The 16,551-nt window shown below is 40.5% G+C and overlaps 1 protein-coding gene across 2 annotated transcripts in view; it reads left to right on the forward strand.

Annotated features, from left to right (window-relative positions):
* cnn3a (calponin 3, acidic a) overlaps positions 1–7,097 on the forward strand; it is an 18,348-nt gene extending 11,251 nt beyond the window's left edge. For both annotated transcript variants that reach the window (XM_017414151.3, XM_017414150.3), the window contains exons 2-7: positions 3,268–3,389; positions 4,746–4,812; positions 4,953–5,090; positions 5,203–5,319; positions 5,480–5,626; positions 6,028–7,097. In XM_017414151.3, the coding sequence (XP_017269640.1) occupies positions 3,334–3,389; positions 4,746–4,812; positions 4,953–5,090; positions 5,203–5,319; positions 5,480–5,626; positions 6,028–6,369 (867 nt within the window). In that variant the 5' untranslated portion in view covers positions 3,268–3,333 and the 3' untranslated portion in view covers positions 6,370–7,097. The remainder of the gene's footprint in view (positions 1–3,267; positions 3,390–4,745; positions 4,813–4,952; positions 5,091–5,202; positions 5,320–5,479; positions 5,627–6,027) is intronic.
* Positions 7,098–16,551: the final 9,454 nt, after the last annotated feature.

A 16,551-nucleotide genomic window follows, 5' to 3' on the forward strand; every position in this document is an offset into this window, starting at 1 on the left:
TTTTATGTGGGCCAAAATGAATGACTGAATGAATGAATGAATTCCAAGACGACCGATTAATCGAGAAAATAATCGCCCGATTAATCGATTATTGAAATTATCGTTAGTTGCAGCCCTAATATTTTGTGTCCCCACCCATTTGCATCAGTTCCAGCATCAAGTCTCTTCAGGTCTGTCTCCATGGTCTTGGTCCATCTAACCTGGACATTTTGTCTATTCTTCAGGACCAAACTGTTGCAGCTACTTCAGGTTGGATGGCTGCTGCTTGTGTCCAACAATCTTTAAGTCAAAGCAGATTCTCAGGTGAACTGAGGTCTGGACTCTGACTGGACCATTTCAGGACCTTTAACTGGTTTTCCTTAAACCAGAGGAGTTTTTCTGCAGCAGAGGGTTTAGGGTCAGTGTCCTACTGGAAGGTGGACCTCTGTCTCAGTCTCACATCTACTCTAAATGTTTTCTGTACTTTGCTCTATCCATCTTTCCTTTGCCTCTAAACAGTTTCCCTGCCCCTGGTGATGCATGATGCTGCCACCACCATGCTTCACTGTTGGGATGGTGTTCTCAGCATGATGAGAGGTGGTAGATCAGCCTCAGACATGGTGTAATTGGTGTTTGGTCTCATGTGACCACAGTAACTTCTTCCACAAGTTTAAGGGAAGAAATTCCAAACAGTCCAGCTTTTTTTCTTCAATCAGTGTCTTTTTCCTGCTACTCTTCCACGAAGTCCAGTTCTGTGCAACTCCTAGTGCTCCTCCCAGGGTTATGTTTGTATTCCTGGATGTTTCTCTGATTTTTGGCCTCCTTACCTGCTCTGTAAATGGCCATCTCTTTGTCTTCATGCTGTCTCTCTCTTGGTGGTAGCTCTTACTACTTAGAGGTGTTGGACTGCTGTTGATTCTTTGGGCTGTTACAACAGGTGTATACATTTACAATATGTAATATAAGGAAGCTGGTATATTAGAGTATATCACCCAGCTCTACAATGAAACATGTTTGCTTAATTTAAATAAAATATAATGACAGAATCAACTTTGCCATCTCCCCTGGCTGCAGTGAATTGGTCATGGGCCAAACATTTGGATGTTTATTAATTTACTACATGCCAAGACCTTCATGGCGGGGTGTGCAATTCTGTTTGGGGCGAGGGCCCCCCCCCCCCCCACCCCCATTCTGCCCCAATAATGCTAGGGTAAACACTGACAACTGAATTGTCTGTAATTGGATATGAATTTGGATCTGAATAAGATTCCTGATTTGGACTTGTTTTTTTCTACAGTCCCCTGAGAAGACTTCTTTGTTGTTTTGAGTTGGTGCCATATAAATAAACAGAATTAGATGGGTTGGAGATGCCCGCAACAACAATCAAAATGGTTTCTGACACCCGTCACAGCTCTGCAACTATTTTGAGAGAAAATTTGTCGCCCCAAATTTTTAAAACAAGTTCAAAACTCAAGCGAAAACACTCTTGGCCTCTGCTACTTAAGCAAGGAAATGGAGAACCCCCAGGAATGTTTCAAGATATGTTAGACTTCCTCATGGATGCTGGAGACCAGCAGTCGCAGCTCAGTGAGATACTATCTTAAGCTGCAGGGGCGGTTTGTGTCGCAGTCTGCCTTATGATGATAAGATCACACTGAGCTGCTGACATGTCATGTGAAATGATCCTTTCACACCTGGTTTCTGGTGAAGTGTTGACTGAATGTCTGCCTGGTCAGAGCTCTATTCCATGAACTTCGTTGTTTTCCGTTTAGCAGGTTCTTCCAGTTCTACCACGACTTTTTCTTCGAGAAAGAGCAGGAAGTAACAAGCTGTTGACACTCAGTGGATAAACAATCTGTGTGATAATGAAAATAAGATATTTTTTTCTACATAGACTTCATGTAGGCACTGCTATAAAGAAGACAAAGGAAAGAAATATATTTAGAAGATCTCCCATTTACTGTATGTCAACCTTTTAGAACTGTTATTTGAGTTTTTTTATTTGGTGTTAAAGAAGACCCTTCAGCACAGAACATGTATGATTACAAACTATTTTAATTACAAAAAGAAACAAGCAAGCTAAAATGAAATTATACTCATTGCACGCATTTCCACCTTTTTTCCAGTTGAGAAGCAAAAAAGTTTTGTTTTTTTTAATGTTTATGTTTAAAAAGGTTTTTTGAGCCTAAAGTTACCATTGCTTGATTAAAAAAAAGCAGCCAGAGCTCACTTTTTTTATTTTGTAAGATTGGTGGTCCTCGTTGTGAGGCACACGATCCAGCCATTTACTGCAGGACTGATGCGCAGAGAACCCTATAAACTACTTCCTGTAGTTTACTGTGTTTGGTGGGCAGGCATGACTAACTTCCTGTATTGTGTGATTGGTCAGAAGTTGTTGTGGGCATGTTTATGTGGAAAAGCCGGTGAGCTTTAATTCAGTCATTTTGCTTCTACTGCTCTGCTGAGAAGCAGCTGGAGGCTGTTAGAAAATATAGCCGTCTTTACAACTTTTCCAGCAAAACTCAGAAACTTGTATCTTAAAAAGACAGCAGGAAACACAGGCAGGAGGAAGTGCACCTCGGCCGGGCAGCGTAGGGACACATTCCCGTCAAATTTACAAATGCCAAATGACGTGTACTGTCTCAGGTGGTTTAATAAACATGTCTGGTTGGGGTAAGGGAAGCAAACATCTGTACAAGGACAGGAGAATTGAGAAGCCAGAGGGAAGAAACCCGTTTTATCGCTCTAAGGAGCTTTCCGGGACTTCTGAGCCGAGTGTCTCGTGGACGATGAAAGGAGTGTGCAAAATCGAACAGCTCACAGCAACATGACCGCGAACTGACTTTGTGACTTCTTATGGAGTATGATGGAGCCTGAAGGCCATTGCTGATGTCTTTCCACCTTAGTGTCGTATTAACAAACACCTGTATGCTCCAGAGCAGCAAACTGCCAAAACTCCTGCTTTTATAGAGATGATCAGCACTGATAATGATTAGTTAATCGATATGTTTGTGCAGCACTTAGCTTGGATTTTCATGCCTCACAACCACTGAGCCTTTCCCTCATATAAAATCAGATTCTCACCCTGAAGCCCTGCTTTGTTGTAGAACTAAAAACTGGTTTCCTTTCATAATAAACTTAATTGTTTTGGCAGAAAGTAAACAGGACGGTAATAATGTTGCTGTCCATAACTTGTCCTTTGTATTGAGACCAATTTAACAAACGTATGAGGAAATACTTGACCTGCAGTGTGACATGAAGAATAACATTTCCTTGTTGTTCTTTCAGATTGCTCAGAAATATGACTCGCAAAAGGAGGAGGAGCTGCGTTTCTGGATAGAGGAGGTCACAGAAATGTCCATTGGAGAGAACTTCCAGAAAGGTTTGAAGGATGGTGTCATCCTCTGCGAGTAAGTTGAACTTCTGTGTTCTGATTACTTCATGGGGTCTTCAACTGGAATGCAAACCAATGCATGAGGCAGAACCAAGACATATTTCATGTAGGACTAGACTGTATTTTAAATAGTAAAAAAATAGAGGAGAAATGGGTGACATGGTGGAGCAGTGGTTAGAGGTGTCACCTCCTACCGAGGAGGTTGCAGGATAGCCTCCTGACCTGGGAGGCAACCTGGGGCTTTTCTGTGGGGAGTTTACATGTTCTCCCCATGCCTGCGTGGGTTTACTCTGGGTACTCTAGTTTTCTCCCACAGACCATAAAACATACATGTTAGATTAGTTTGTAACTCTAAATTCTCCCTAGATGTGAGAGCGTGGATGGCTGTTTGTCTCCATCTGGCCCTATGATGGACTGGAGACCTGTCCAGACTGTAATATTTCTGACTATTTTATCAAAATGAAGGAGCACAAGAAGCTGGAAAAATACCAAGGGCTGAAAGAGGAAACAGAGAAGTTGTAGAGCTTCAAGGCCTCAGTGGTGCCAGTGGTCATCAGACCACCCTATGCTGTGACCCCCAAACTGGAAGAGTGGTCTCCAACAAAACCCAGGAACAACCTCAGAGATCTCTGTTCAGGAGAGTGCAGTCCTACGAACAGCTAAGATACTGAAGAGAACCCCCAAGATCCCAGACCTCTGGTAGAGGACCTGAGCATCAGTGAAAGTGGGACCGCCCATGTTGAAAAATAGAGTTCACTGGGTGTTTTTATATAATATAATTGATACAGTAGTATCAAGTAACGCTAACACAAATATGTTAATAAGCTCCTGCTACAACTTCACATTTCTGCTGACAGATTGGGAGCCAATACAGATCAACAACAACAACAAAAAAAAAACTTAAACAAAACACCAGTCAATACCTTAAATCAGATTGGAATGTCACCATGCTATTGATCCATGTCTGCTCTCTCAATTCACAGATTGTTTACCTGTTTTTTAATTTTTTTCTGTTGCATGTTTTGTTTCAGTTGTAGGATTTACTTCAGAAATATTGACTGGAAATAATAAAAACTATATATATATATATATATATATAATGTATGTGATGATTACTTGACGTATCTTTTGCCATACTGAGTAAAAAAACTCAAGGTAGAGAAATAAAACTAAAAAGGTAAATTAGCTTGTTAAATGTCCTGTTTATGAGTGTACACACAGATTTGAAACCCCTAAACCTGGACGCAGATTTGGTCTTCTTGATTTTATGGTGCTGACTCAAACTGTAGTACCAGCTATGAGGTGTGTGGTTGTAGAACTTAAATAGTTCATGGAGAAATGCTCTGAGAAACACTCCTTTTGTTTTGTTTAGACTGATTAATAAGCTCCAGCCTGGTTCTGTCAAGAAAATCAACCAATCACAGCTGAACTGGCACAAGGTAGGACTCATATCCAACTGGAAACGGTACCAAATCTTTATGTAGAAAATCATGCTTATTTGTGAAGCTTTTAACATTCTTAACTGAGCCTCTGGTAATATTATTTTATTTTTTTTAATTTTACCTGTTGCTTTCTGCAGCTGGAAAACCTGGGAAATTTCATCAAAGCGATCCTGAGCTACGGCCTAAAGCCCAGTGACATCTTTGAGGCCAATGACCTGTTTGAAAATGGGAACATGACACAAGTCCAGACCACACTGCTTGCTTTGGCCAGTATGGTGAGTGGATACAAAGTTCAGAGGGTTTCTGTGTTCTGGGGGACATTTTCTGTTGTTGTTGGACACAGACCCAAAGTCCAGTCCTTTCATCAGCATGGACTCTCTCTGTCAGGCAAAGACCAAAGGCATGGACACAAAGGTTGATATTGGAGTGAAATATGCAGACAAACAAGCGCGGAACTTTGATGAAGAGAAGATCAAGGCTGGGCAGTGTGTCATTGGACTACAGGTAACCATTAGGCTGTGAAAACAGACATCAATACAGTAGGCATCCTTCATAGCTCATGTTTGGGTCCAACTCTGGTTTTTATTTCCATCAGAACGTGTGTGTGAGTGTGGAGATGTCGGGAAAAGTGATCGGATTGTGTTCTCTTTTCTTCTACCCTTAGATGGGAACAAACAAGTGTGCTAGTCAGGCTGGAATGACAGCTTACGGGACCAGAAGGCATCTGTATGATCCAAAGACCCAGACTGACAAACCTTATGACCAGACCACCATCAGTCTGCAGATGGGAACCAACAAAGGAGCCAGTCAGGTTAAACACCTCTTGGCCTTTTTATTTCTACTACTAAGTGATGGTTTTATCAGTAGCAGTTCAGAATGCAGCCTACTGTGCTGGGTGTGTATGTAATATGTATCAGAAAAATCTGTTGGGGAATTTTACAGCACACTTCAACAACAGGTCAGTTCAGGACTAGAAGTTACCATTCTCTGTCACATCATCCAGATCTCCATTGTTAATATAAGCTGCTCAAAAGGAACTGGACTTTTTTCTTTTTCCTTCTGGTTTACAGACAAACAATGACCTCCTCAACCCAAAATAACTTCTTAACTATGTTGTCCAGTTGTGTTATGTTGTCAAAGTAATATAATACAATATGAATGCTGCATTATCTCTAAACAAACTTTACCGTGTTGCATTCTGGTTCCTGGCAGGCGGGCATGTCAGCCCCCGGTACCCGCCGAGACATCTTTGACCAGAAAGCAGCCCTGCAGCCGCTGGACAACTCCACCATCTCCCTCCAGATGGGCACCAACAAAGTGGCGTCCCAGCGGGGCATGAGCGTGTACGGGCTCGGCCGGCAGGTCTACGACCCCAAGTACTGCGCCCCTCCCACCGAGCCGGTCATCCACAAAAACGGCAGCCAGGGCACCGGCACCAACGGCTCCGAGATCAGCGACAGTGACTATCAGGCCGAGTTTCAGGAGGACGAGTACCACGGAGGATACAGCGACGACTACAACTCCCACTACACCGACCCGAGCATTGACTATTAGCGGAGACGTCTGCCTCCAGACCAGTATTATTTGATCAAACCTAACAACAGAGCAAAATTCTTGCTACCCTCACTAGTTCTTATATCCTCTGGAAGCATCGAGGAAAATTCTTGTCTTTCTCGAACTCGACACTTTTGAGCAGCGAAGCTTGTAGTGGTGTGGAATAAAACCAAACAGAGATAAAACAATGTTTCCAACTTCTAAAACTAATTCTTGTAAAACTAAAGTAGGGAACATATTGACCAGCTGTAGTATGAAGTGAAATAATGTCTGATGTTTGTATTTCCAGGATGAAAGTCCTCCTGATCCATATGAAAGAAGTCCCTGAATGAAGTCCTCAGCAGCAGGGTTATTTATTTAGCTTGCTTCTCCATGCCCTTCTGTTTTCATTCTTACATCCTCTGCTCATCATGCTATAATTCTTTCCCTTTTTACCATGTTTAACCTCTTAAAGATTGCTTCTTTTTTTTTTTTTTTAGACAATAGACATATAAAGATTTTTAACTGATAGACCTATAAATGATGGCTGAGTTAGTGCAAGCTGCCAAACGTGAGCTCCATGTTGTTGTCACACATCTTCGTGTATCACATTACGTTGTTTTTTTTTTTTTTTTTTATCGTTCTCTTGTATCACTCAGCTGTATTTATTGTAAGACATTCCACTGTTGATGGTTCACAATGTCAATGGTAAGTTTTAAATAAAGTCCTAAATTGTTGAATTCTTAAAATTTGTTTACAAGCCGTCGTCATATCTCCCATCACATGTTATAAGAAAGGGCAGCAGGTGCTTAAATACCGTATTTTTCAGACTATAAGGCGTATTTAAAAGCCTTCAATTTTCTCAAAAAACGACAGTGCGCCTTATAATCCGGAGCGCCTTATATATGTAAGAAGTCGTAATGTTTTTGTACGACTTTGGTTAAATTACAAAACCGCACCGCTTGCAACATTAAGGCTCAGTTATAGTCACGCAGGGCCCCGAGCGCTGACCTGAGCGAGCGGTGGAGTCATTTATACTTGATGCTTACGTCGGTGCAGGATTCTCCGAAAAGGCTGTTTTGTTTCACTTAATGCGCCTTTATATATGACAAAAGTTTGAAAATGGACCATTCATTGACAGTGCGCCCTATAGTGCAGAAAATATGGTACCACGTTTCTTTGGTTTTGATTTGTGCATTAGTTTGTGACAATACATGTTGGGAAGTTTTGGATTTTTTCCAGATGAACAAATTTTGGAAGCTTCAGTTTTCATGTTCAACATTTGAGAAGAGCTTTGATTTGTATGATGGCATGCCTTTAATCACATGGATTGAAGGGAATAAACATCTAGTTTAAGGAGGCATAGCTCGGGACTGAAGATGAAACCCACTGACATGTTGGGTTAGAGTTATTAATGTTAATAAGGATGGCGATTTACTCTGAGCTAATTAACATAACCCCAGCTACTACCACGTCAAATTTTAGTTTAGGATTTGTAAAACTGACTGTTAGCCTTTTTTTTCTGTATGCTAACGTTGATTTGCTGTGGTGACTCCAAACGTTAAGCAGTTGTAGACAAACATCCAGTGGTTGCTGTCTGAACGTTTCATTAAAATCCAACCAGTGCCATATGAGATATTTTGCTAACAGAAAGACAAATACACACACACACACAGAGGCAAGCATGAAAACATGATCATCTTCAACTTCAGGGGGATAAAAACATTTTTTCAGGAGCTCAGTTCACCTGGACACTGTAGACAAGCTGCCATTTCCAGATCGTTCCTGTCTGTCTGTTGAACAGCAGAAAATAAAAAAGATCAGGAGAAATATACAGTATATTTAACAGAGCTGAACTGCGATGGCTCTGTTAGAGTTTGTTTGTTGTGTTGTTGAAATGTGTTGAACCTGCACTGCGTTGTGGGTATCACATTCAGGACCCACTGCTGGTTTTTCGATGAGCCGACAGTTTCCTCACGGACAATACGCACAGATCCCCGCTGCTTCTATCAGAATCTGGCATGGCGTGCACACGGCTGGCACATGAAACCTTACCCAGAATCCACCAGGTCTCCATCAAACATATACATCTCTCGGAAACTGATAAGATTTGCACTTTTACTTCTTGTCTCAACAAAACCGAGGTATTTGAGGACAAAAGCTGTTGTTTGATGTGATGTTTTCTTTATGAGAACGTTGGCCTCTTTTCCAGTAGCAGCAGTGTTTGAGTGAAACTAGACTGATTTAAAAAAAATAAATAAATAAAACTGTTTGAGACTAAGATCATCTTATGATTGGAAATGGAGCCATTTTGTTCAAATGGTGTAAATAATGTTCAGGATCTGATGAGCCTGATATGTGTCGCGCTCAGAGTAGGTTTTGGGGACAGTGCTCAGCTGCTACCGCACCAAACTTAGCTCAGCATCTGTAAAATAAACTGAGGGACAGCCATTTTTTTGTGTTAGCTAATGTTGATTAGCTGTGGCAGCCATCTTGAATTGGCTTAACTGGAAAAGATGGAGTTGTAGATGTGTGTTCAGTTATCCTTGTGAGGTTATCACTGTATTTTGTCTTGTGGTTCACGAGGTAGTGTGCTACTTCTGTAGACAAATAAACAATATTTCTTCAGCTTTTGTTAATAATAATAATAAGAAATAATTACTGATTGAAGAGTATAGGGATGGCTTCTTCTAAGTTGTGTTGGGAGCAGCCATAACTCATGTCCTTTCGGTTAAATTTAGACATTTCCTTGTGTCTGCTCCTGGCTTTGGGTCAGACATCCGGGGATTTCAGAACAAAGAATGTGCCGCCTCTGAGCTCCATGAGAGAGGAATGGCATTCATTCAGAGCCCCCCCCCCCTCTCTCTCCCAAACACACACACGCACACACACAGAGTACACACAGAATAATCACTGCTGTGTGCAGGTCTGCAGAATCCAGGCTGAAAGAGCAGCACACGCTTACAGTGAGACCCCAGGAAAATATGGTAACCACAGCAACCACAGAGGGCCCTTAAAGGGGCCTGTCACGGTGAACACAAAAGACTAACTGCTGTATCAATTATGTAACTTTTAGTTTTCCCCCTTTTCAGTGCGTGTTTTCAGCCAAGCTGCAACAAAATCCAAAGTAAAAAGTTAGTCTTAATCATTCTTTCCTTTATTTCAGGGCTTCTGCTCATACAGCGCCTTGTGAAAGTATTCATCCCTCCTGGTATTCGTTCTGTTTTGTTGCCTCACAACTTGGAGTTTAATTGGATTTTTAATTTGATTATGTAGCCGGATGTAGGCAGGGTTCACTCACTTGCATAAGCTCTCCCAACAAACAGATTGAACTGTTTTCATTTGTTCCCCTTTATTATTTATTAGATCTCAACAACTGGAGGCTGAATCCATTCAGTCACAGAGAGTAATCTGTGTACCTCTCAAAATACCAATTTGCCTTTCAAAATTTTAAAATAAAATCTGCAAACAAACAATAAATCAACACAAAATGAAATTAACATTCTGAGTTTTGCAATCAAGTGATCTCTCAAAGTTCGGTTCAGATCATATTTCAGCGGTTATATTCACTTCACGATGGTTTAACCAGGATTATACTTTATTTAGAAATAACCTTTCTAATCTTATGGAAGCTTGGATTATAAATGCTCTAACATAAGAAAATCTTTTAAACAGGATTTTTAAAATTAAGCTCTGGATTTGAGGTTTCATAAATGCGAGAAATGAGAGAATTTGGTTTATTTGATAAAAGTGTTTTCACTGAAAGTTACTAACAGTTCTAGTTCACTGTAGCTTTTTACTTCTGGACTTTAAAAAAAAACTAATCTAAACAAAACATACCAATTTAAACACTTAGGTAAGTCAAAACAACAGAGGAAAAAACCTAAAGGAGAGGGATGAGGATGGGAATGGAAGAGAGAGCGGAACTCCCTGATCTCTTGGTTTTTATCAAAATGACGACACATTGGATTATCATCTGTCAGTCAGGTTCTGACAAGGCCTGAAGCTAAGGGTCAGGGCAGATTTTCCTGTCCAAAGTTCTTTCTAAAATTCTCTTAGAAACATATAACCTTTAAGCAAAATGTACAATATAAGTAAAGTTAAAACAAATTCAATAAATGGCTTGCACTTGTATAGCATTTTATCTAGGCCAAGGACCCCAAAGCGCTTCACACTACAATCATTCACACATGCACACACTGATGGTGGTGAGCTACATTGTAGCCACAGCTGCCCTGGGACGGGCTGACAGAAGTGAGGCTGCCATCACTGGCACCATCAAGCCCTCTGACCACCAAGAACACAATGGCCGAGACTGCCAGAGTGAGGACTCAAACCGACAACCCTCCGGTCACAGGACGAACCCCTACCTCCTGGGCCACTAGGGCGGCAGTGGCTCAGTAGATTAGATTACGATCTGTCTGGTGGTGGCTGCATCATGCTGTGGGGAGGTTTTCCATCAGTGGGAACAGGGAAACTGGTCAGAGGTAAAAGAAAGATGGATGGAGCAAAATACAGAGGAGTCCTTTTGGGATCTGAGACTTGGACAGAGGTCCACCTTCCAGCAGGACACTGAGCCTAAACCCTCTGCTGCAGAAACACTCCTCTGGTTTAAGGAGAACCAGTTAAAGATCCTGGAATGGCCCAGTCAAAGTCCAGACCTCAGTCCAACTGAGAATCTCTGCTTTGATTAAAATATTGTTGGACACAAGCAGCAGCCATCCAACCTGAAGGAGCTGCAGCATTTTGGTCATGAAGAATGGACAAAAAGACCAGGTTAGATGGACTAAGACCATGGAGACAGACCTGAAAAGACTTGATGCTGCTGGAAGGGGGGGGGGACAAAGCATTGAGTATGAACGCTGAATCTGTGTGCACTCACCAGTTTTAAATTTGATCTAGTTTTCAAGTTATTTTAAACATTTTTTTTCACATTCTTTTCAAGTGCTATTACTTACAAATAAATTAAAAGTTTATTTAAATTCTGCATTGTAAGGCAACAAAATACAAAGTGTACCTGGTGTGATGAATACTTTTGCAGCCCACTCTATAAATCTGTGTTCAGAAATGTGGGTAGGCAAATTGTAACAATGCTTTAATGTGTAAAAAGTGTGTGCTCTGCTCAAAGGATGAAGTAGACCATGCAAAACAAGTGGGGCACATGGAGAGCAGTGTGACCTATTGTTGTTTGTATCCTGGGTCCCTTGTTCCCATGGAGATGAATACAGGACTGAGGTAAATAAAATCTGATCAGAATATTTCTTCCAGCGACATCAGATTAGGGCAGCAATGATTAGTCACTGTAATCGACTACAAAAAAAACTGGCTGATGCTGATTTATATTGTGGACGTGTCAAATACAGAACCGGTAATAAACAGCTCTGGTTATAATGGAGGTAGTATTGTCTCTGCTGTATGCCAAGACTTCACACAGTCTTCTAACAAAGACGAACATGAGGAGAAGACCAGCAGAGGACAAAGGAAGTGGATAGAAAAAACAGAGACTTTCAGATGTGTGTGAGCGTTTCAATGAAAACAGACAAAAAGTTAAATGCAGCTCCCCCCCCCACAGCAGTAATACTCTGAACACCCCTCCTGAAACACTTTAAGGAAGTTTTAGGGGTAAGGTTAGTGCATTGTGTTGCTTCCTTTTAAAATGATGTTTGTACAGAAACAGTTTAAACAAGGTCGCATGGACGATTGTTAACTGAACATCATTCAGGTATGCTGACCTGTTAGGAGCAGCAAATGAGACAGTGTTTATCTGAATGGCGACAAAAGCCATGTAGGGATACATCAAACATGTGGCAGAAGGTGCTCAGATCAAACCAAACTAACACTGAACACCACCCTGGTCACACCATTTCCACTGTGAAACATGGTAGTGGCAGCATCATGATGTGGGGTTACTTTATTTATTTATTTAGTTATTTAACCAGGTGTTAACCTGTCCTTCGGGTACTCCGAACTTTGTGTGGGAAGCACAGGGGAGCTCCTTCTCGCTCCAGGGCTGAAGTGGTTGGGGACTTCAGGGCTAACTCGCTCTCTGGTCCGAGCGGTGTAGAAGGCTCCTTCAGAAGCTGCTCATTTATTATATTCAGCGCGGCAACAAAAACATATATCTCCGCTAACCTGCTGTGGAATTCTACTACTCTACTCAAGCTCTCTATCTGAACAAATGTGTGTGTTCAGATAGAACAATGTGGATGTTCTGCCTCTCCTCCATTGTTTAAAGCAGAAAAGAAAACTTTTGTTTAGGATTCGGATGGTGAATTGAGTCTTTTGAGAAGAACTATGTTCTAATCTCAAGTTGAAAACAAACAGAGAACAGAACAGACCTTACAGTGATCTGGCTCTTTGTCCAGCTCAGACTAGATTGGATGAATTTATTGTTTGTGTTGTTTTATGTTCAGTCAGTAAGTCAGTATCTGCAAAATGAACACACCAGAGCAGATTAAATGCTGCTAATTAATCCCTCTTCCCTCTAAAACTTACATTGGAACCTGACACCCAGTCATTTTCCCTCTAATTCACACCTTCATGCACATGACCAAAACATCTCTTTCTGTGAGCAAGGATAGCAAAGACCTGAACAACCCTTAGGAGGGAGAGGAAGCGGAATAATCTGCATGTGAGTTTAGTTGCATTAACTGAGCATCTCATACAGTTTAAAGCTTGGAACTCGAGATTCTCAGGTTCTGAACTCAGAAAGTGTCTCCAACTACAGAATGGAAGTCTAGTATTTATTTATTAAATTGGGGTTTGCCATGTGCTGAATGACTGAGAATCTACACCACTAAGAGGCATTAAGTTTATTACAGAACTATACCACAAGGTGGCTCTCCAACACTAACAAGTGTGGCTACTAAGAACCATTCCACCAAGGTATTCTGTGAATATACAGTACAGTATGATTTAATTGCACGCAGTAATGCTTCTAAAATGGTTTCACTGACAAATAAATACAGTCAGATCACAGAATAGAACAGTCAGTGATTCATTGTAGGTTGTAACTTTTTTTCACTGTCTGTCATTTCTTTGGTTTGATTAAAAAAAAACTTTATGCACAAACCAGTCAATAGGTAGAAATACACCACAAACACTCAGTATTTCTTTAGTTATTTATTTGGTAATCCAAACATTGAATAGATAAAACCAAACATATTCAGTGTTAATCATACCTGATCAAGTGACACAGGACCAAAGAGAACAGACGGCAACGATAAAGCTGGAATGTTTTAAAATAACAATAACATTCTCAAATGAAGCTCCAAGACTGATGAAAAGATAGAAATAACAATTAGTGCACCAAAAATTCTTAATAAAACATAAACAATTCAATCAAAAACTAGTCCATAGCAGCTAAAAATGATTATGAAAAGTCACTGGAGGAGAGCACCATCAGTATTCCTATCTTTCTCATCTCTTGGGTTCCTCTCAGCAGCCAACCCAACCCCCAAACCTGAGTTCATCTGAGAGCAGCACTCACAGGTCCGAGCCGAGGCCTCCTGCCTGGCTGTTCAGCTGTCTGTTTCAGGTCCACAGCAGAATTACTGCATCAACACACACGCACGATGGAAAAACAGTTAAAATGCAAATTTAAAACATGCTAAATGATAACAGGCACCAAACCAAACATCTACTGTGTGACATATAGTAAAATATTTACCTAATAAAAACAGCTCTTGTGTTCAGTTCACAGAACAGCTGATAGCCAATAATGATGTAGTTAAACTGCCTAAATTAAAGGCCTTGCATTCCTGGAGGAAATGCATATCGTCCATTACCAAAGCTCATGATATGTTGAGAAATGATGGAGTTGTAACATTTTGGTCACACCTTGTGAATGATTTGTACAGTCTCATGTGATGGTGAAGGCTCTTGCTGATGTGTAGCACTCAGAGTATGTCTTATAAATAACTGTCAGCTGCGGTGACTTTAAACCTTAGCTAAATATCTGTAAAACTACCTGTTAAACTAAAAAAAAAATTGTAAAGTTATGGCCATTTTTGTGCTGGCTAGAGCTGATTAGCTGTGGTGAGAATTGGGCTTTCTCCAAAAGTTTCATTAAAATCTGTCCAGTGGTTCATGAAGTACGTTGCTAACAAACAACATTGCTGAGGCTGCTGAATGGATTTTTGTCAAGCTTTGGGCTGACTAGACGTGTTGATGAAGCGGACTGACATTCAGCAGCAGCCTATATTCTCGTAGTGGGGTTGACATTGTTCAGTTGAGAAAACAGCAACAAAAACTAAACAAATGGTGTCATTGAAAAGTGTAGAGGTTTAATATTAGCTAATATAGCGCACTTTCAAACTGGTATATAACTTTTCGAAAAGACTTAAGCCTAAAAAAAAATATCTAAAACCTAGCGTGGATGAAGACTTCTGCTCTTTTCTCCCCACTCTGAATGATGTCACAGCTGATAAAGCTGATAAAGCCCTAATTATTCAGAACTATTAACAACACTTCCAAAATAACAAGACTGTGCCTTTAACGTTTGTTTCCCTTGTTGATGATGCAAAAAATATGGGACTCCAAAGAATGGCGACATGGTCAAATTAAAATAGTCTTTGTTTCCCGTTTTCTTTTTCTCCTCCCTTCAGTTGTATTGTTTCACAGAACACGTACCCAGCATTTCTGAACTGTATTTCTGGTAAATGCCCAGCATGAAAGCTAATGGTTTCAGGGCAAAAACAGAGCACTTCTGCTGAAAATAGCAGAAGCAACACCAGATTGAGTAATACACTTACATCATGAGATTGCAAGGGGCAGATTACAATAAAAAGGGCTTTTGCTAAATGAACTCATTTTTCAAACTTTAGATATTTTTTTTCTTTCCATTTCATGTTATTAGGCAATATCCGTAGAGCATTTTAAAAGCATTCTTTTACACAACAGAACATTGTGAAAAAAAGGCTAGAGAAAACAACAACAAAAAACAAACTAGTTACGTTATAATTGGATGGACATTAATGTTTAATCATTTGTTATTTTGTAAAATGAGGAGGTGCTTCTGATGAAGCATTTGCAGTTGGAGAAAACAAGTCATCCAAATACAAAGAAGCGCTTCCCGTTAAAAAAGCACCAGGATACTCCTCAGTTTGTGACCTCTCCCTGATATCATTCTGTTTGTTACGCTCCTCTAGTGGCCAAGTACTATCTCTTTAATTAAAAATAACCATGTCTCACTGACCCAGACATGTCACATGGAGTCATACAAGGTTCAGATGTTTTATTAAAAAATCTCAGTCCTCCCTTCTGCTGCAACACAAGAACACCTTAATGAAACGTGTCCTTTCCACAGGTGTATCAGACGCAAGGGGAGCAGACAGTAATAAAAACCCTACAAAATCAACTGTAATAAAATGTTCAATAAAAACAAAAGAAAACTGGTTCCTCCCCAGTTAGGATCTGCAGCTATAATCAAAACAAAAGGTTTCTTCAAAATCACCAGGTCTCTGCTGCTGATACATGAAGCTCACTCCCAAACTTCTCTCTGCCTTCAGTTCCATCAGGCATCCACCTTCCCTGGGTGCCAGCCAAATGCTCTTGTGGCTGTCATGTGTCCCGTGTCTCACTCTGTCTCTGCTCTGCCTCTCGCAGGCTGCATGGTGCCTCAAGCTCACGGTAAAAAAAAAGCAGTTTTTAAATGGGAATTTTTTAAATAATTCTTGTTTCACTCTACTGTAGATGTGTGAATACTATCAAACTTTGCTCCGTATTCAACAAGTCATAACAAAACACATTTGAACAGCCAAATATCTCCAGCAATAACTAAAATACCTATACTGTACTGTACTTTTAAAATCGTACTGGCACAGTCTTAAAATGCCAAAACAGCAACCGGTCCGCCATGTTGGATGTCAGTTATGATGCAGAGGCACAAGTCAATCACGTAACCTGTACTGTCCCAATTCTCCAATTTTTGCATGCTTGTAACTTGTGCACACAAACCCTTCTGTGCACTTTGACTGACTACACAATTCATAGAGGAGCGTAGGGTGTAGGGCAAGGATTGAGACCAGGCCTTAGTCTGTCTAAACAGCACCTACAGGTGCTGGTCATAAAATTAGAATATCATGAAAAAGTAGATTGATTTCAGTAATTCCATTTAAAAAGTGAAACTTGTATATTATATTCATACATTACATACAAACTCATATATTTCAAATGTTTATTTCGTTTAATTTTGATGATTAC

This window comes from Kryptolebias marmoratus, linkage group LG21 (assembly GCF_001649575.2).
Source record: "Kryptolebias marmoratus isolate JLee-2015 linkage group LG21, ASM164957v2, whole genome shotgun sequence".
NCBI lineage: Eukaryota > Metazoa > Chordata > Actinopteri > Cyprinodontiformes > Rivulidae > Kryptolebias > Kryptolebias marmoratus.